Source organism: Eschrichtius robustus, chromosome 13 (genome assembly GCF_028021215.1).
Source record: "Eschrichtius robustus isolate mEscRob2 chromosome 13, mEscRob2.pri, whole genome shotgun sequence".
In the NCBI taxonomy this organism is placed as follows: Eukaryota; Metazoa; Chordata; class Mammalia; order Artiodactyla; family Eschrichtiidae; genus Eschrichtius; species Eschrichtius robustus.
Genome location: NC_090836.1, coordinates 82,076,949 through 82,098,747, shown reverse-complemented (window position 1 = coordinate 82,098,747; position 21,799 = coordinate 82,076,949). Strand labels below are relative to the sequence as shown.

At 38.2% G+C, this 21,799-nt stretch overlaps 1 protein-coding gene across 2 annotated transcripts in view; it reads right to left on the bottom strand.

The window, feature by feature from the left end:
- CFAP54 (cilia and flagella associated protein 54) overlaps positions 1-21,799 on the bottom strand; it is a 305,843-nt gene that overhangs the window by 64,090 nt on the left and 219,954 nt on the right. For both annotated transcript variants that reach the window (XM_068561127.1, XM_068561128.1), the window contains 6 exons: positions 18,539-18,694; positions 17,156-17,261; positions 16,119-16,215; positions 11,572-11,670; positions 10,918-11,059; positions 827-1,000 (listed from right to left, as the gene is read on the bottom strand). In XM_068561127.1, coding sequence (XP_068417228.1) covers positions 827-1,000; positions 10,918-11,059; positions 11,572-11,670; positions 16,119-16,215; positions 17,156-17,261; positions 18,539-18,694 — 774 coding nt within the window. The remainder of the gene's footprint in view (positions 1-826; positions 1,001-10,917; positions 11,060-11,571; positions 11,671-16,118; positions 16,216-17,155; positions 17,262-18,538; positions 18,695-21,799) is intronic.

The window sequence follows — 21,799 nt, the reverse complement described above, 5'->3', positions numbered from 1 at the left end:
CATGGGAAGCACCAGCAGGTGAATCCAGAAGTGAGCTGAGTTGATAAGGGGGAGGGCATCACCAGGGCCTGCTGCGCTGGCTCACGTCCACTTCCTTGACATTGAACTCTTGGCCCCATCACGATGCACCTTCTACCCAACACCTTTCCGAGTGCGTGTCCATCCCATCGCTAACTCCCAATAACCATGCTGAGCCACTCCGTGACTCAGCCTATTTGCCCTGCTGGCTTCTCCATCACAGGGCGCTGGCATGGTCAACCTGTCTTTTCCAACTGTTTGCCAATAAGCAACACTGAATCACCAATTTTATGGGCACAGATAAACACACTGTCACAAAAACATAGGAGGAACTGATGTAAAGCAGATTATACAAGTTTTTCTGGATATTCTTTAGATATCATCAATGATTTAAAAGAAAAAGAAAACTGAACAAAATCCAAAACTTCGTGGAGTTAAATGTCCTATCTTTCTCTTTACATACTGGATACTGGAACACTCTCTCCTTAAAGCCAAAATTTCACCTTGTTCATTTTATAAGCTGTCACATTATGGTCACTGATTCTTAACCGTTTTGACCCACACACCACATTGGCAGTCTTGGGGGATGCCTCTGGACCCCTCCTTCTAAGGACGTTTTTAAATACATTGAAATACAGTTCTATCCAAAGGTCCATGTATCTCAGTTTAAGAACCCCTAAAATTTCCATCTTCTGATGAGAGTTCACTCAGAAAGAAGTCAAAAGTATTTTATAATTCTAAATAAGAAATATGACTTAAACAATAACTGGAAAGGAATATATTCTTTCTTAACCCAGCAAAGGCCTACCTAGCAGTTTGCTCATATTATTAATTCTTTGCAGGTGAATATAATAGCGCAGTAGAAGAATCCATGTAATATCCACTTTAATTGGGGTTTTTTTCCCAGTATCTACATTCTCATATATCTCATCACTAGGGTAAGAGAATGTACAGGCAGTCTGGAAGGCAACTTGGTAGTTATCTGAAAGTAAAAAAAAAAAAAAATTGGAATACAAATATGCTTTCCTTGAAAAATAACCATATGTGAAAAAAGAAAAGCAAAACTCATAAAGGAAATACTGACGCTTAGGACTGCATTCAATTAAAAAAAATTTTATATCACAAAAGACACCAAACACACAGTTAAATGACAAACCATAGACTGAGAAAAGATATTTAGAATACACAAATTATTTTTTCTCTACTATGTAATCAATAAGAAAAAGTCAGATAGTTCAACAGAAACATGGGCAAAAAATTTCAACAGGCAACTCATAGAAAAGGAAACCCAAATGGCCAAAATGTTTAGCATCATTAAAAATCAGATAAACGCAATTTAAAATGAAATACCATTTCACATTCCTCAGGAACTAACAGAAACTAAAATCTGAAAATAATAAATATTGTTAATAATGTGAAGAAACCAGAATTCTCATACAGCACTTGTGAAAGCAAATTCCTCGGCAGGGTCTAATAAAATTTTAAATGCAGATACTCATATATGTGTACCAGGAGTCTTGCAGAAGATACTCATGGCAGCATTGTTTGTATTACCAAAAAAAAAAGAAAAAGGAAACTTGAACAAATAAATACAGGCATTAATTTGATGGCATTTAAAATGAATTAACTAAATCCATAAGGCAGAAACTATAGTCCATGGGACAAATCAGGCCCATGCATGTTTATGTATGACCCATGAGCTAAGAATGGTTTTTACATTTTTAAGTGGTTGAAAAAATTTAAAAAATAGTATTTTGTGACATGTGAAAGTTTTATGAAATTCAAATGTCAGTGTCCATAACTAAAGCCTTAATGGAATACAGCCATGTTCATTCATTTACATTTTGTCTATGGTTCCTCTCACATTAACACAGCAGAGTTGAATAGCTGCAACAGAGACCACAAAGCGTAAAATATTTACTATTTGGCCCTTTATAAAAACATTTACTGACCCAGACTTTGCTCATGAAAGGTAAAGTGGAGAAAAATACCTAAAGATAATAAAGTAATATAGAGACATCAATAGCCTCCACACGAAAACAACAACCAGTAGAAATCTAACACAAAAATTTTGCAATACCAATAAAAAGGTAAAATATCCAGAAATAAACCTGACAAGAAGTGTACAAGATCTATTTAAAGAAAACATTAAAACACTCCTAAGGGACTAATATTTTTTTAAAAGGCATGAACTAAAAAATATAGGACATAAAATACTCTTGGTTAAGATGACTCAATAGAAGAAAAATAAGTTATTTCTAAGATAAAATATAAAGGTAATGAAACGCCAATGAAATTATGAGAGAGCTTTTTTAACTAGATAAGCTGCTTCCAAAGTAAAAAAAAAAAAAAAAAAAAAAAAGCCATAAAAGACAAGAAAAACAATTTTGAAAAGAAAGAGTAATGAGTGGGGATTTACTCTAATAGATATTAAATATATTATAAGGCTACAATAATTAAAACTGTGTGGTACTGAAACCTGAATAGACAGATCAATAGGAAATGAGTAAAAAGTACAGAAATAGGGTAGTCATCTGGAAAAACTAAAATTGTATCCATTTGTTATTTTTTACATATTCCAAATAGATTTCCATAAATGAGTAAAAGGGTCCGTGGGAGAACTTATTTATAGTCTCAGAATAGAGACAAAACCTTTCTAATTATGACATAAATGCAAAACTTACCAAAGAAAAGGTTAATAATGTATACCATTTAGAAATAAAAAGTTTCTTCATGGGACAGACCCACCATAAAGAAGGCTAAATAATAACTGATAATTGAAAAAATATATTTGCAAATAATATCACAGTTAAAGGGTTGATTTCTATAATTAAGAGCTTCTACAAATTTTTAAAGAAAAGGTAACGGAAAAAAACCAACTCAAAAAAAAAAAAAAAAGTAAATCATGGGCAGAAAGTTCACACAAAAGATGCTTAAGCTTAGTCCTAGAAAGAGATGTGTAAATTAAAATTAAATCTTCCCTTCCTACTATATTGACAAAGGTTTAAAAATGTTTATAATATACCTGTGTCAACAAGGGTATGGGGAAAAAAGACCTTTTATTAATTACTGGCAGGAAAACAAATTGGCATAACCTTTATGGAAGGTGTTTTGCAAACCTTATCAAAATTACAAATGATTCTACTCTTTGATCCAGAAATTTTCCTTATGGGAATTGACCCAATCAATATACTAGCTTATGAACGAAATTTTATACATATATAATTATACATATACTATATATATAAATCATATACATATGACATTTATAAATATACATATATATCATATATATATAAAACTTTGGACATTGGTTAGTATATCTATTGGGTCAATAGATATATATGTGATATATGTATATCTAGAGCAAATTTGTATGTAATAGCAAAAGGGTAGAAACAACCTAAATATCTATCAAAGGAAGACTAATTATGGTGCATCTTTATAAGGATTATGCAATAATAAAAAGAAGCTACGTATTGATTTGAAAAAATTGCCAACAGATACACTTACATTAGGTTGAAGAAAAACAATGAGGAAGAAGCATAAAATTATGCATATTAATGGTTATACTATTATTTGTATTTTTAAGGGAAAAATATATCAGTGTATTAGTGTGCACCATATTGGTTCACTCAAACATTTTTCCTAATCTCTGAATGTGTTTACCTATATTGAAGAAGTTGCAGAGATAAAAATCACATTTCTGAGATTTCCTTGCAGCTAGGGCCCTGGACGAGATTTAGGTATCACAAATTCAGTGCATTCACGAAAGACCTGAAGTTGGCACTGTGCTAAGTGGTGCAAAAGACGAGAGTCAAAGCATCTTTTGCTTGTGTGGATTCTGGCAGAGGTGGTGTGGCTGGTGAGGCTGCAGCTAGAGCAGAGTCTTCCTGTTTTGCAGGCAGATTTCTGATTCTCCAGCTTCCCTTATGCTATGGTCTGAACATTTGTGTTCCCACCCTCCTGAAATTCATATGTTGAAATCCTAACCCCCCAAAGTGATGGTATTAGTGCCTTTATCAAAGAGGCTCCAGAGAGCCCTAGCCCTTTCTACCACGTGAGGACAAAGCAAGAAGGCACCATCTGTGCACCAGAAAGCGGGCCCTCACCAGACACTGAATCTGCTGCTGCCCTGATGTTGGACTTCTAACCTCCAAACCTGTAAGAAATACATTTCTGTTGTTCATAAGCTACCCAGTCCGTGGTATTTTCTTATAGCAGCACGAACAGACTAAGACACTTTATAAAACAAAAGAAAACAAAAACCTGCATTCCCTTGGTGATCCAGTTATGTATGGCTCAGTCATTTCTGGATGCTCAGCCTGGAATTTCTTTCTTTAGCCCTCACAGGGATTTTGAAAGTCCTTTAATAAATCTCCTCTTGCTTAAACAAATTGGAGTGGATTCTGTCCTCTATAACAGAACCTTGACAGTTTGTAGAAGCATGTGATATCTCTGGTAGAGAACACAGGAAACCAATTGTGGTAGGCAGAAAAATGGTTCCCTAAAGATTTCCACGCCCTAATCCCCAGAACCTGTGAATATGTTAGGTCACAGGGCAAAGGAGAATTAAGGTTGCAGATGGAATTAAGGTTGCCTATCAACTGACCTTGAAATGGGGAGATTATCCTACGTTATCCATGTGGGCTCAGTGTAATCATAGGGGTCTTTATATGTAGAAAAGGGAAGCAGAAGACTGAGAGTATCAGAGTCAGAGAGACTGAAGATGCTACTCTGATGGCTTGGAAGCTGCAGGAAGGGGCCACAAGCCAAGAAACTCAGGTGGTCTCTAGGAGCTGAAGAAGCCTAGGAAACATTCTCCCCCAATGCCTCCAGAGGAATGTAGCCCTGCTGACACCTTAATTTTAGCCCAGTAAGGCCTATTTTGGACTTCAGAACTCCAGAACTGTAAGATAATATATTCTGTTGCTTTAAGCCACTAAATTTGTGGTTATTTGTTATAGCAGGAATAGGACCTTAATATTCTGACAACACTGACTGCCTCTGGGGAGGAGAACTGAGGCGCTTGCAGAGAAGATGGGAGACATTCTCTCCATACCCTTTTATGACTTTTGAGTTGTGATTCTTGAGAATAAATTACCTATGCAAAAAATTGAACTAAATTAAAAGAAAAAAAGAACCTCGATACATATTTGGCCAATGTCATTTGGTCTTTTTTTTTTTTTTAAGATTTATTTATTATTTATTTATTTAATTTTGGCTGTGTCGGGTCTTAGTTGCGGCATGCGGGATGTTTGTTGAGGCATGTGGGTGGGATCTTTCGTTGCAGCGCGCGGGCTTCTCTCTAGTTACGGCGTGTGGGTTTTCTCTCTCTAGTTGTGGAGTGCGAGTTCCAGAGCATGTGGGCTCTGTAGTTTGAGGCATGCAGGCTCTCTAGCTGAGGCGCACGAGCTCAGTAGTTGTGGTGTACAGGCTTAGGTGCCCCGCGGCATGTGGGATCTTAGTTCCCTGACCAGGGATCAAACCAGCGTCCCCTGCATTGGAAGGTGGATTCTTTACTAATGGACCACCAGGGAAGTCCCTGTCATTTGGTCTTTAATGTCACAGAGAAAAATTAAGACCAGTTCAATTTCTGTTCCTTTGTAGAAAGTCTGCTTTTTCTGACTGTTTACAATTTTTTTCTTCCTCTTTATAATCCAAAAATGATGCCAAAATTTGTCCAGGTGTTATCTGTGCTATCTTTATCTTCAGAAGAATTTTTTGGAGGGACAGTCCCTTATACCCTGCATTGAAGAGTATCCCTTTGCAACAGTTTCCACTATCCCCAGCCAGATCTGCATGCTTTCACTGGTTCTGGGCATTTATGCTAATTTCCCTGCATCATTCAGGAGGCATGAATTCCAACCTCACAGTCTTAGGTGGTTTCTTGACTTCTCCCCTGTGGTTGCTTTTTGGCCCTCACTGGGCACTTGGCATGTTGCTCTGCAGCTACACAGGCCAGTGGGCAGCATACTTCTAGTCCTCAATTTGTGGACAAGCCCTCTCTGAACCCCAATTTTATGCAGTTAGCTAGGTTCTGACTTTCCCTACCTGCGGGGCCCTCTTTCCAGACCCCTTCTTTCACCAGGCATTCAAGTCCCAGCCCCAGCTGTTCCTGCTCCAGTGAGTCCTCAGCTGCAGCTCTTGTTTAAAATTTCTCATTTTACTTTGGTGACTTGGGATCTCCCTTTCCTGATTTCATGCTCAGCTATAAATTAAAACAATTTTGGTTCTATTTTATCCAGCCTTGTAATAGGTTTCTATTGGGGAGGGCAGAAGCATCTTTCATGCCAGCTCAGGCCAACAGGTTGACCAGAAGTATCAATTCTGCATTTTGATTTCCTGGTAAAACTTATTTATCACACCCAACACAACGATCCAGGGCACTGCCTTTAGAATTGTATAGATGAGGGTCTATATTATCTGTGAACTATCACCCAGAGTTCAATAACCTCTCCCAGCACCTTGCCTCATTTAATAAATGTGCACAGTGACACTCTCACAGGACTTTCCTAAAGGATAAATGAAATCACACAAGAAAGCACCAGCACACAGCATCAGGAGTGACTGCTTAGGCTCTGCTAAGAGTTTCAAACCATCTTGTTAGATTTCCTTTGGTTCCTTCAAGGGTCAATCTTCCTCTGAGTCTTCAGGATAGCATTCCATTGCGTTCATGGGGCAATATTTTCTCACATGTGCCATCTGTTGTTTCTTATTTTCTCACTGTTGACTCTGTCTAGAATAGGGTCTCTTCATGCCTCGTGTCTGACAATAGAGAGTGGAGAACGTATGCTCTGCCCTTGGTCATGGTACCGTCCTTTCTCAGATTTACGTGATCAAAGGGCAGAGCTCTGAGTGGAACATCTAGACTCTTGCACACATCAGCCCAGGACAGCTCTGCTTCGCTGAGGATGGGTCTCATCACACCCTCATTGTATGAATTGCTGACACTCTGGATTGATACAGCACATATACACACACACATGCTCACACACACACACACACACACACAATCACTGTTGTAAGCATGAATGATTTATCTCCATTCTCACCTGTAAGTGGTTTAATTATTCAGGATTTGAGGATATAATGTGTCTCCCTAGTTCCCCACCACTATAGAAAATTGTGTCTCAGAGGAATAGAAAAAGCCAAGAGAGCAGTAGAGGAATGACATCCCAGTTTTTAGTTGGCATTGATCCATGTCTCTGAGCCAGGGGCAAGGCAGTATGGGAAAGACAAATCATACTTTTTTCAGGATGGAAGGTTTTCTCTGCTTCAAGAGGCGAAGCATGTACTCGTTGATTCTCGGTCAGTTGATTCTCAGTTCTGCTCCACAGATCTCTATGTTCTGACAGTAGGTTCATCAACATTCATTTTTGGCATGACACGTATTTATATTTTTCCACATATCAAGTGTATTTAGTTGTGAGAGGCTGCATCCGGAACCACTAATCCTAAATGTTGCTTTTAATTCAAAGTGTATTATAGAATTTAATAATTTTTAATCCTAGCTGAATTTTTTATTAAGCCCACAGGAAAATCAAGACAAAAGGATGGTATATATTTGAATATAACTGGGCCCAAAGTAGACATGGAGTAAATGTGTTTTTTGCATTCAATCTAAATATGGTCCCGTATCGCCAGTAGCATCATTTCAGGGTCTCTATTCCTACAAGACAATGTAAAAGAAACCTCAATAAATTGGACCAGCTACAACACTCAATTCTCTTATTGTTCGATAGACATCATACAATTGCTCTCTGGTTCTGGCAAGATGATCTATATTCCATCCTCCACACGTGACTGGTCTATTTTCTCACCATGCTTCTCTGATTGTCAACTGCTCTGCTGAGAAAATGAGCTCCCCCTCCTATCTGGTATCCATGCCTCCAATTCATTTGTATCTGCCCCATATGTACTTCCTCCAGAAAAACAAGTTCCTAATAAACTCATATGCCCACCCCGCCTGTGTCCAGCTTTAGCTTAAAATACATTAATCTGCCTCCATTAATTAATATGGTCCTCTTAAAAGACGCATTTATATAATTTCAAAGTGGATGCCTGTTCTGATGGTCAAAGACTGGAAGCTCATGGAAGGCTTGGTGTGCTCTGTGACTTCTCCCTCCCTCTGGACAGAAGTATCTGGTACAGGGCTCTGCACACAATAACAATGAATATCATTTACCACATCGTGTACAGGTCAATGCTAGTGAAGGTAAATCACTGAGGGGGTTTTCTCCTGGATGCTAATATATGCTAATGCAAGGAAAATCAAACAATTTTTATTTGTTATTGTTGCCCTTTAGCAATTCATTGTAATATGAACCTCACTGCCATCTGGGTATTTGCAGCAATCAGTTGGGGATTCAATATTTCCTTCTAACCCAAATACTGAAGTGAGGGAAATCATAACATGAATTAACGATCAGTCTGCTAGGAAAATACTGGAGGGCAAAATTATTATTCTTAAGGCAAAATACAAAATGAATTGGACTTTAAAATTTGGTCATTTCAAATTACTATCTTGGTACAACAGTAAAGGAGTGTTAATGGTACAAAATGAAAACTGAAAATTGGAAGATGCTAGGAAAACCACTGAAATAGAAAAGTAAAGCATGAATTCTAGTAATAAGCAGAGCTGAGATGAAGACTACCTGCCCATTTGGATCAACTAAGATCATCTGGTTAGGGGATGCCATTGCCCACGGGTGACATTACTAACTGATCACCGCAGCACCTTTTCCAGTGTTTCCATACAGAAGTTCAGAATTCTTCTCAGGTGGCTACCAGCCATAGATTGAACGTGCCATAAGTGATAGTTTGGATTATCATTCCACAAACATTCACACCCCTCTTCCTTCCTCTACAGGCAGAGTCTAATTCCCTGCCTCACTGGTACTGGACTTGGCTATATGACTTGCTATGCCTAATGGGATGTAATGTGAAGAAAGGCCTCAAGTGTGCTTCTGTGCTTGGTCTTGGTCTTGTGCTCTGGTTTATGCCCTGAGAACAGCAGGCCCCAGGTAGCCACAGCCTCTTTAGCCTGGGTCTCATAACAAATGTACACAGAGTACACATGAACTCAGCCTGCAGCCTGAAGCAGAACACATGAGACAAGTAAAAGAATGAAGTCATGTTGTTCTAGCCACTGAGTTTTAGGGTCGTTTGGTATACAGTATAATTTTGCCAATAACTGATTAATACAGCATTTTAGATGAAACTTATTTGTTATCCCTGGCCTAAAAACTGGTAAAACAAGAAAGTGTCTAGGATAAAGTAGACAGATGTTTCAGAGGTAATACGGGGCCATTATGAAAAAGAAATAGCCATGTTGGAAGCCATGTTCAGCCATGTTGAATCACAGCCTTAAAGCTTTCAGATTTCAGTCTTATCCATAAATAAATCTAATTCACTCAGTCTGCAGATTAGGACAAATGAGGTTGAGAGAAATTAAATGGTTTGACAGGATCAAGGTATAAGTTGAACCCTCTTCATTATTAATATTGCATTCTCTTTGTAGCAAAACAATAATGTGTGCTTCTGAGAGGACTGCCGTCCTGGCATTCTGAACCAGGGAGAACTGAGTTGACGAGCAGTGTCAAGAGAAAAAAGCGGTGACCAGCCCCTGCTGCCAGACTGCCCTGCTTTGTCCCCTGGGAGCCTATCTATGGGGACTCTAAGGAAGGCCATGCACCCAGTCTGAGATCCAGGCCACGGTCCGGAAATCTGATGAAGCAAAATCCTACTAGGCATGAAGGCAATAAAAATAAGGAAACAATACCTTGGCATAAAAATCCATCTGATGGTTTAACCTCAGGGCAAACCATTTTTAGGTTGGAAAATAGTCTAGGCCACCTATTCTTCAGGAGAGAGTCATAAAGGAGATGATTTCAGACACGAACTCTTCAGCTAAGTTTGACTTAACACTTCAGCAGAGTAAGCTACTGCATATAGGTGTGATTTCAGAGGCTTTAGGAAGACTGTTCCCACCCCCATCAGGTTAAAGTTAACACTTTCATTCCCTTTGGCTCAATGCTCACCTAGTGACAAGCAAAATTAGATACTGTTATTCCTAAAATATCCTTCTGGAAGTAAGATTCCAGTACCTGGCTCCTTAGAACCTATCTAAGTGCTTAGCACACAAGAAGCACTCAATAAATACTTCTTGAATAAATGAACAGGCAAACGCGTAAGTGACTGTTCAATATCTATGTTACTGCTGATCTGACTTAGAGGTTTACATTATAGTTTACTAACCAACAAAGGCGCCATAAGTAAGAAAAAACATAGCAGTAAGGTCAAGTTTAAATTCCGCTAACCTCTCATTCGTTCATTTAACAAATATTAATATCAAATGCCGGCTATGTGTAAGCAATGTGTGATTTTCTGTAGACAGAGCAGCAAATCAAATAGCTAAAGTCCCTGCTCTCAGGAAGCTGACAATAGTTTAATAAGAGAAATAGTTCAAACGTGCACAGGCACACACACACACACACACACACAAATATAAAACAACTAAGAAAAAGGACAGGGAGCCATATGAGAGTGTAAGAGTGAGTACACATTTTAGAGGATCAGAGAAGGTCCCTCAAATAAATAATCCCAAAAGGTCTCATTTGAAATGTGTGAACTGGAAAATAAACAGACATCAGGAAATACCATTTTTTCACAGAGCCCTGCATCTGAAATGCAGCAGCAGGTGCAGTGTCATGTATGTATGTACAGTGAGCTGAGGCCCCTATGTTTTAGCAGCTAGATCCTAAGACCCCATCCTCTCCCAGAGGCTCCCCAAACTATTGTCCTTTTTAAGTTAAAATCTCTACAATTAAACCTCTGAAACTTGGTTACACATTACGTATATTACAATTTTATAAAATGCCTAACATTCAAACATACCAAGCAAATAATCTGTGTATGAAGACAAAAGATCCATGGTGGCAAATTCTGGGATATTCGGTAATGCCCGTTGACTAACTTTATCAGTTCTAGAATTCTTCTTTCCGATAAGTAGGTTGATTGCCAGCACAGCCTCACTGACCTAAAATTAATGCATAATTAGAGTTCATAAATGCAAGCTTTCTGATTCATAGATTATCCATTAGGTAAATAATGAGAAAAAGCAAATTCATAAAATAACATTTGGTATACATTAGGGAAAAAATAAGGACAAACTGAAAAACAACATGTGATCCCCAACATGTAGTATATATCATAGTCAAACAAATCATGAATGTTGACAATTTAATCAATAAGTCATTTTGAATAGGCTACCTCCCCTAGCTATGACAGATACTTGCCAAAATGTGTGTCAAATATGTGCACATGTGTATCTCCCATCATTTTCATTAAAGAAAGGTTGAATCAAACCAAGTCTGGCTAATAGCGATTAAAAACACTACACATATAAAGAGCACTTCTAATCTTCCCAAAGAAACATCATTGGTGCAAATCCCAAAGAATGTGGTATCTTCCTTTCTCTTGTATCAATACACTGTGTTGCCTTAACAGATGTGACGATAAAAAGAAGAGTTAAATAAAACTCACACCAACCTGTGCAGCAGCTCTTATTGCAATCCAGGCAAATAAACTGTGCATTTCAGATTTATTTACTGTTGGTTCTTTAATAGAACTATGCCTTCTGGGAAGAGCCTAAAAAATATGGCAAATGTTTTATGATAAAGATAGATAAAGACATCATAAAGTTTCATGATAGATTTTCTCATCTTCTGAAGATGAGATTTTAGTGGAACACTATATGGCCATTAAGTGTAATAATGTATATTCATCTATTGACATGAAAAGACATCCAAACTATCTTAAGCAAAAGAAAAGTGTAGCTTACAAAACAGCATGCAAAATATCCCATTTTTTAAAAGATAGGTACACACATATATTCCCTGTATACACAAGCAGAGAAAATTATCAACAGTGGTTATCCCAGGTTTTAAGGGTAATTTAATTATTTTTATCTTTTTTTGTGATTTTCTAGATAAGCTTACATTATTTGAATAACAATAAAATAAACACAAACTGCATTTTAAGTAAATGTTATTTACCATCTTAATAGAGGATCTAGAAATTGAATATATATTGTGTGTAAAGACATCAGAAACAAGAATATTACTTAAAGGAAGTATTAATAGTCAATTTTAAAGATTAACTAATCTGTAAAAACTATTCAATTAGATTGCTTGTTCTGATTTTTGATGCTCATATTTTGGCCGATTTTTAAAATCTTCAACAAAACTCCAGAATAAAACAAGCAATAACAAAAATATCTGTCTTTTATTTCTGGCTATAAGACTCCCAAGGAAAAAGAAATGCAATGAATAAAGCTAATGCCAGAGCAGGAAATACAATGCACAAAGGTGGCCTGGCCCAGATCAAGTGTTAAGCTTGGAGGTACACAGATGATACCTGGAGAGATCTGCCCATGGGGAATCTAAAATCTAAGCAATATAGTCCTGTCCCAAATATGGAGACCCCAGTCACCAACTGTAATAAAACTACTTAGGTTCTGGTGTAGCCATTGCCAGCTTACTGACTATATAAGCTTGGGCAATTCACCTGTTTAATTCTGGAAACAAGGCTAATAGGCGTTGAGTGAAGAATACAGAATAACATTAAATAACAATATTGTAAGAACAATTAGTGACACACACATTCAAAAAAGAGAGCTCATTTTGAATTGAGAGGAAGGCTTTATTGAGGAGGGTTTGAGAGGTGTTCAACATTGAGTAGGAGATACCAGCTTATGCAAACAGGCAAGAAAAAGAAAAAAAAATGCATCTAGATAGGAAATGAAGAAGTTAAATTGTCTTTGTTTGCAGGAGACATGATGCTATATATAAAAAATTCCAAGATACACACACACATCCCTCTAGAATTAATAAATGTGTTTATTAGCAAAATCACAGGATACAAAATCAATACTCATAAATCAACTGTATTTCTGTGTACCAGCAATGAACAATCTGAAAGTGAAATTAAGAAAATACCTGTTCACAATAGAAATAAACTTAACAAAAATGTACAAAATTTGTACACTGAAAAAAACATTATTGAGAAAAATTGGTATCTAAATAAATGAAGAGAGAGTTCATATTTATGAATTGGAGGATCTGACATTGTTAACATGCCAACTGTCCACTAGTTGATCTACAGATTCAACACAATGTCTACCAAAATTCTGTTAGTTTTTTGGCAGAAATTGACAAGCAGACTCTAAAGTGTATATGAAAATGCAAAAGACTCAAAGTGAAAACAATTTTGAAAAGGAAGCACATAATTGGAGGGCACGTACTTTCCAATTTCAAAAAACTTACTACAAGCCACACAGTAACCAAGACAATGGATACTCACATAAAGGTAGATTTATGGATCAATGGAATAGAATTGGGAGTCTAGGAATAAATACTTACATTTATGATCAATAAAATTTTTGACAAAGGAGCCAAGGCAATTCAGTAAAGAAAGATAGTTTTTTCAACAAATGTTGCTGAGACAAATGGATATCTATGTGCAAAAATATGAATTTAGAGCCTTACCTCATACTTTACAAAAAAGATTAATTCAAATTGGACCATGGACGTAAACATTAAAGCTATAAAACTTTTAGAAGAAAACATACGAGAAAATCTTCAACATCTGGGGTTAGGTAAAGAGCTACCAAAACCACAAAACATAAAAGAAAAAGATGATAAATTGGATTCATTAAAACTAAAAGCTTTTTTGTTTCCAAAGACACGATTAACAGCATTAAAAGACAAGCCACAACTGGGAAAAATATTTGCAAATTATGTATCTGATAAGGGACATATATCTAGAATATATATTTAAAAATTCTTACAACTCAGTGATAAAAAAAGATAACCCAATTTAGGCTATGGGCCAAGGATCTGAATAGACATTTTCCCAAAGAAGATATACAAATGGCTAATAAACACATGAAAAGATTTCAATATCATTAACCATCAGGGAATCAAAATCACAATGAAATACTACTTCATACTCACTAGGATGACTATAATCAAAAAGATAAATAATAACAATTGTTATCAAGGATGTGGAGAAGTTGGAACCCTCATACACTGCTGGTAGGAATACACAATGGTACAGCCACTTTGGAAAACAATCTAACAGATCATCAACAGTCTAAACAGAGAGTTGACATATGACCCAGCAATTCCATTCTTAGGTATACACCTGAAGGAATTGAAAACACATGTCCACGTAAAAAATTTGCATATGAATATTCAAAGCAGTATTGATCATAATAGCCAAAAAGTGGAAACAATTCGTATGTCCATCACCTGTTGAGTGGATCCAGAAAATGTGGTATGGGCTCCCCTAGTGGTGCAGTGATTAAGAATCTGCCTGCCAATGCAGGGGATACAGGTTAGATCCCTGGTCCAGGAAGACCCCACATGCCGCGGAGCAACTAAGCCTGTGTGCCACAACTACTGAGCCTGCACTCTAGAGCCCGCGAGCCACAACTACTGAAGCCTGCGCGCCTAGAGCCCGTGCTCCGCAACAAGAGAAGACACCACAATGAGAAGCCCACGCACTGCAACGAGGAGTGGCCCCTGCTCGCCGCAACTAGAGAAAGCCCGCGCGCAGCAACAAAGACCTGCCAATGCAGCCAAAAATAAATTAATTAATTAATTAATTTAAAAAAAAGATACACAGAAAATAATGATTATATTGTATAGAATTATACTATTCTTTTCACTCAAATCTTATTTGTTCAAGCTCTTAATTAATTATAAACACCTCCCTAGAGAAGGCCCAAAAGGTGATATACTTCTATCCTAGAATCTTATTAATTTGCATTGCAAATTGCTATGGAAACAAATATTTTTGTTTTCTCTTATTGGACATAAAGATGTTTATCACACCACAAATGTAGGTTTTCTATGTAATCATTTTGATGAAAAAAAAATAGCTGCTATCCACCTAAGGCAGCAACCATATGAGTAGTTCAACTGACTGAAAGCTTATCTGCCTAAAGGTTTTAAATCATGTTTATGCTGTCTCAAAAATTAGAGATTTGACATCAAAATTTTCTGGAAAGATTTTTTGGTGGGTCAGAGGATTATTTAATAAGAATGAAATATATAACGCCTACTGAAATTTAAAGAATAAAAAACTAGACAGTTTTTATTAAAAAATGAAAACAAAGTTACTGGGTTCATCCACCTCCAAACCACCCAACTTCCTGCCCAGAGTATCTCCCCCTGTCTGGATCCTTGGTACTCAAGTGTGGCCCACAGACCAGCAGCATAGGCATTACCCAGGAGCTCCTTAGAAAGGCCAAATCTCAGACCTCATCAGGATCACAGGATCCCTGGAGATGTTTCTGCCCCTTATTTGGAAGTGCTGCTTGAGGGAGTACCCGCCTCTGCCACTCTTTGCAGGCTCCCTCCCAATCCATCAAATCCCACCTTCCACCTCTTTCCACCACAGTCATTCACAATCCCACCAACCAGAGTTATTTCCTAATCCTAAATTTCACCACCTAAAGCACCCCCCAGCCTTCCTTCACTTCTCTTCCTCCCACCTTCCTTCCTCTTGCTTTCTTCCTTTCCACGTTTATTATGTCTCCCTCCACTGAAGAGTAAGTGCATGGAAGCAAGCACTGAGTTTGTCTTGAACCTTGCTTTATCACCTTCCAGAATACGGCCTGGGTCATAGTACGTGCTCAATAGATATGGGATGAATGAATGAATGACTCTTTTCAAAAGGTGATCTGTTTGCAAGTCACATCAGTGATGAAAACCATACTTGTCCATCTGCTTAACCAATATGTCATTTCCTGCAATCGCCTGATCAATACTAATGACTTAGAGTATTTATATACACCTACATTTCATGGATAACATTTTAACAGGCGAAAATGTCCACATGAAATCTATTTCCAGAGTCTTACGTAAAAATATTGAAAGAGGTATCTAAATATGAGTGTGAGCATTAAGTAATGAATTAATTTCTTCAAGTCACAAAGAAAAACAGTCTCTTTATTTCCATAGCACAGTGCTAGCAAAATCAGCAAGTTCAAAGGCAACATACTTTAAATTTCTAATAAAATTGTTTGTTACCTTAAGAAGTGTTAATGGTGATGCTGAAAGTTTGCTCTTTGGCTTCCTCATGTGCAAACATAACAGGGCTATTTCGAGGTAGGAGTCTCTTATCAACCTAAAATGATACAGCATTGTACTTATTAGATAGCTCACCATTCATAATCATTTTGCATCTTGTGCCAACAATTTCTGAGAGAGTAAAAGGCAAAAATAGGCAACACCAGCATCTGTTCCAAACTCACCCTCTTTTCAGAGCACTTGTGGCTTAGACACGGGCATCTTCCTTCCTACTGAAATTGAAAGCTCTTGAAGAGAGCTGAGCATTCTACCTTGTCCTGTGCTGGCAATACTCCATGCCATGACCGCAATGCAGCCCAGCATCAAGACCATTCTGGAATATTCCAGCACACAAGGCACTAAAGAAGTGACAGTCAAGACTGGAGGAACCTGCCTGGAAAGCCAGACCTCTCTCTCTACTCTCCTACGCTAATTATAATAAATTCGAAAGAGACACATAGAGTTATGCTGAAAGCCGTGATTCGGTATGGGTTAGGTCTGTGTATTCACTATCAAACCTGTCAGATGGGACCATTTAAATCAGTGCAGTTGTAATAATGCTGGTTTATTCTCCATCTTAAGGTGACTTTTATACAGAATTGAGTTGGCCAGCCTTGGTACTGCTGAACCAGAGTGAATATTCACATAAATCCCTCCTAGATACAAGTTCACATCTAGTGGAGGCTCCTGTAACCTGGGACTGACAGGAGATCAATCTGAGTACAGACTAGGAGCGATTTACAGTCCAGTACGTCACCACGCTAACCGCCATCATCAACCATCACTGTAAACAAGGCCTTGGAGCAGAGCCAAGAGCATCAAGCTTGAAAAGGAAGTCAGTTGCACAACGGACCCCAGTGAGCTAGCCCTGCCGTGGGAAAAGGGTGCCCCAGTCGCTCCAGCCTTAAATAGTCAATGTACTACCAGAACACGGGTCTCAAACCCAAACACACATTGTCATGATAATGGAAAGGTCTTTTTTTTTTTTTTTTTTTTACCCTGAGTTTTGATCATGTCTCAAGCTTAGTTGTATAGCTTCAAATAGACTCTCAAGTTGCAAAGTTGGAGATTTCTCTTCCATCGATATTTGACATTCTATTTTGCCTGAAAGAAGAAAAGGATATACAAAGATGGTTTTTCCTTTTTCTATCATTTAGAACTTCAGAACAAATATTTTATGCAGGAAATTTGGAAAACTGAATGTGTTGTCCTTTTTGTCCGTCCGTCTCTTGTTTCTTGCTAGAAGGTAAGCCAATGGGGAAAGAGCTGTTGCTTCCTTCCCCAGGAAGGCTCCCCCTGCCTCCTCTCACTTTCCAGACACAACTGTTCTTATCATCTTACTTTCCTCTCCATTTCCTTACTTTGTGCTCCCACTTCCTCCTGTAGCACATTCCCTTTATCTAAATCCATTTTCTTCTTTCCTCTATCATTGCAGGTATCGTAGAAAACATCTTTGCTAAAAACAAACCCTAGAAAGTCAGCAAACGCTTGAAAACCAGCACAGATGATGCAAACGCTCTCGTTTGCACACAGCTCCCACCCCTCATGGTGAGCCGCAGCCTTCAAATGCAGGCGCTGGAATGGTACTTCTGTAGCAAGAAGGGCAGGAAAGGCAAATCTTACAATCACTATAAAAAGGATTCACAGTTTCCATGCAGCATGTGCACAGGGCACGGAGCCACCTGGTGTTAAGTTCACGTCTGGACTTACAGATAGTTATTTACCCAGACTGCACCTCATCTGCCAACTGGGATTGGTCATGCCTACCTTGTAGTGCTGTTGTAAGAACTGGCAATATGAGATGTAAAACACCAACTACAGTGCTTAGTATCTAGTAGATGCTCAATAAGTGATACCAACTGTCATCATCATTTTTCTCATGGCTAAAATGGCCACAATAAAATTATATGAATGTATTATGCAAATGTGTGTTGTATATAAGTTATAAATATAGATTGCTATAGCTATTTAATTTAAATGGGTATGTATCTTTTATAGAAATTAGCTAAAATGCTTAGCTAAGTAATGAAATAAAAAAATATCTTCCAAGCATTCTTTAAGAAATATTATTCATAGCTAAATGGCTGATGCTGAGATTTCTGAGTCAAACATGAAACTTTGTGTAAGGAAGGTCAACTGTAATTATAAAAGAAACGAAAATGGAGTACTTTTTTCTTTCTAGATATAAACTTAAAATACGCAATGTTCTCTTTATCCAAAACTGAGTTTGGCAGAGATGCCAAGGTGTTTTGTCATCACCAAGCCCTTTGTAAAATCAGTATTTTGTATAATCAGTGACCAGATTTTTAAGAAGCCTTTTGTTCATGGGAAAAAAATAATCCTCAAAGTTTATCATAGTTCTGACCCTAAATACATCTTACCTTTCTGAAAAAAGATTTCAGCTTCCACCTCTTGTTCTTCTGTTCCTGATGTCTTAGAGAGCTTCAAAGCTACTTCAAAAAGATGAAGGGCAGGTAACCACTTTGAGGGATCCTTCTTTTCACTGGTATAATATACTTGCTTGGCCACTGTATGTCCTAAAAGAAAGACAGTTGGATGAAGAGGGAACAACAGATATACAGTATTCATAACAAACCTGCCAGTTACCAGACTTCTCTCAGAGTAGGTACAACTGAAGAACTCTGGGAGGGAGTTCCCTGGTGGCCTAGTGGTTAGGATTCTGGGCTTTCACTGCAATGGCCAGGGTTCAATCCCTGGTCAGGGAACTGAGATCCCACAAGCCCTGAGGCACGGTCAAGAAAAAAAAAAAAAAAAAAAAAAAAAAGAACTCTGGGGGTCTTTAGTTTTTAGCATTGAAGAAATGCTTTAAAGAAACACAATACCCAAATATATCAGTGAACTATAAACAGTAGACCTTTGAAACTTTGTCTTTGATAAATTTCAACATTTTCTCATTTTTAAAATGAAGGATAGTACACCTGAAACTAATACAACATTGTAAATCAACTACACTCCAATAAAAATTTTTTAAAGATAAATATAAATAAAATGAAGGATAATCTCTCAAGCCTCTTTCAGTTCTAAAATTTCATAATGCTCTACATAACAACTTTTGTGTTCCTAAGATGAGGTTGTTAGTAGGGAAACATCTGGAAGTTTTATGTAGTTTTATGTTGTTACCAATAAAATTTGCGTATATTAATAGGCGGTAATTTCTATTCAGCTCTATAGCGGTTGCTCGCATTGCATATTTTGTCATCCCAACTAGTTGGCAAACCCATTATGGACAAAGGCCACATGTTACACTTCTTATGCGGTCCCATCACTACTTAACATAATGAAGGATTGTTGCATTGTTGAAGAGGCATTAGATTTAATTTCTAATCACCTCAAAGACAGACAGACAGACATTTATTTGACACATATTTTCTGAGTGCTCAGGCACCGGATAAAAAACGAGAAAAGTGAAAAATAAGAGGTAAGTTTCATTAAGTACTTCCTACATGCCAGGTACCATCCCAAGTACTTAAGCATTATCTCATGCAATCCTCCCAATTCTGAGTAGATACCATTATTATGCTCATGTCACAGAGGAAAAAGCAGTGGCACGGTGAAGTTTAAGTAACTTGCCCGAAGTCACGTGACTAGTAAGTAGCAGGGCTGTGATCTGAACCTAGGCAGTCCAGCTCCAGGGCCCATACCCTAAACCATGACGCTGCAGTAACCCCTTAAGAGAGAGACCGTGGAGCTTAGTGTCTAACGGGGAATGAGAACGGCCAGACAGGCAATCAAAACACGGTGTGGTTGATTGTGTGGCAGTGAAAGCACTGGACACTGTTGGTAGCAGGTTACAGGAGCCCTGGCCAGACCTGGGAAAGGTCGGGGATGCCTACCCAGATAATACAGCTGTCAAGGCCGGCAGCTGATGATCACTTTATCTTTTGTTAAGTTTAAAGAAGGAAAACGTTGAGATAAAGAGTAAAAGGCAACTGGGGGGGAAACTGCATTAATAGAATAGTTTAACAGGCACGGTAGAGCAGTATGAACAGAAAGGCAGTGTAGGATTGCAGAAGGATACAGCTGCTGAGTTGTAGCTGAAATGCTGGGTACAAGCCAGTCATTGGTGCTACCATGTCATCTGAGACTTTGAACAAGTCCCTACGTGCCTCTGAGCCTTGAGGCAGTGGAACTAGAAAATATCTGAGGTCCCTTCAAGTTCTGAAAATTTTAAATACAAGATGGCATGCCCTATAAAGAGTTTTCAGGAAACCTAGGACCTTTTGTAAATATTTAGTTCAGGAATGTGCTATATGAGTGGGAGGACAGTAGAAAAAGTATCTTTCTCCCCCCACCCCCACCCCTGTCACCCGCCCTTTATCCAGGGAGAAGTTACAGAGCCCTTCCTCTGGACAAGGCAGGATGGTAGCACTTTACTGAGAAAATGGAGATAAAGAAATTGAAGCCTTGCTCCCCGTGGCTTCCTAGGAGAGTAAGGAGGCCAGGCATGGAACAGTGAGAATAGCTGACACCTACAAAGCTCTTAGAACAAACTAGCTGCCCTTCTAAATATGTTACACATTCCACTCACTTCACCCCAGGGAGACTGGTACCTTTCTTATTTACACTTTACCAGAAAGGAAACTGACATACAGAGAAGTTAAATGATTTCCTCAAGGGAACTGGACCAGAATTCTTTCTCCAGACTCCATGTTCTTAAACCCCAACAACTAGGAACTGCAATAAGATCTTAGGCCATAAGGATATGCTAATACCATTTGTCCCATACAGCCTCACATCTCAATACATCTCCCATTCTTTTTTTTTTTTTTTTTAATTCTCTTTTCTGGGGTCATGTTTCATTTTTTAAATTAATTAATTTATTTATTTATTTATTTATTTTTGGCTGCGTTGGGTCTTCGTTGCTGCACGCAGGCTTTCTCTAGTTGCGGCGAGCGGGGGCTACCCTCTGTTGTGGTGCGCGGGCTTCTCATCGCGGTGGCTTCTCTTGTTGCAGAGCACGGGCTCTAGGCGTGCAGGCCTCAGTACTTGTGGCTCACGGGCTCTAGGGTGCAGGCTCAGTAGTTGTGGCACACGGGCTTAGTTGCTCCGCGGTATGTGGGATCTTCCCGGACCAGGGCTCGAACCCGTGTCCCCTGCATTGGCAGGCGGATTCTTAACCACTGCACCACCAGGGAAGCCCATCTCCCATTCTTATATGTCTTGCTTACTGTTTCAAATTATACTACAGCTGTTTATTAATACAAGACAAAAAATATCAAGTCTTTTCATGTCATTGAGGCACTTACATACATGTACAATATGTACATATAGTACAATATGTACTATACATGGACTACATGCAAGATAGTGCTATATAATATAGTACTAATATATAATAATAGTACCTGAATCATCTCCTAGATTTTTGTTAAAATTAGAAAAAGAATTGTTACAGAAATTATTGACTTTTCTCTCTCTCTCCCTAACTAGATAATAGGCTCTTCGAAGGCAAAGATGATGACTCCCTGTTATATTCCCACTCCCCAGCACTATCCTTGAACCTTTCTTCACTCCTATTATACAATCAGTAATCTACTTTTTCAGCTAATAAGGAAGCTCTAGGTTCAGTCATTAATGGAAAAAAATAATCTTAAATAACCATGATGCTTATTTTTTGTTTG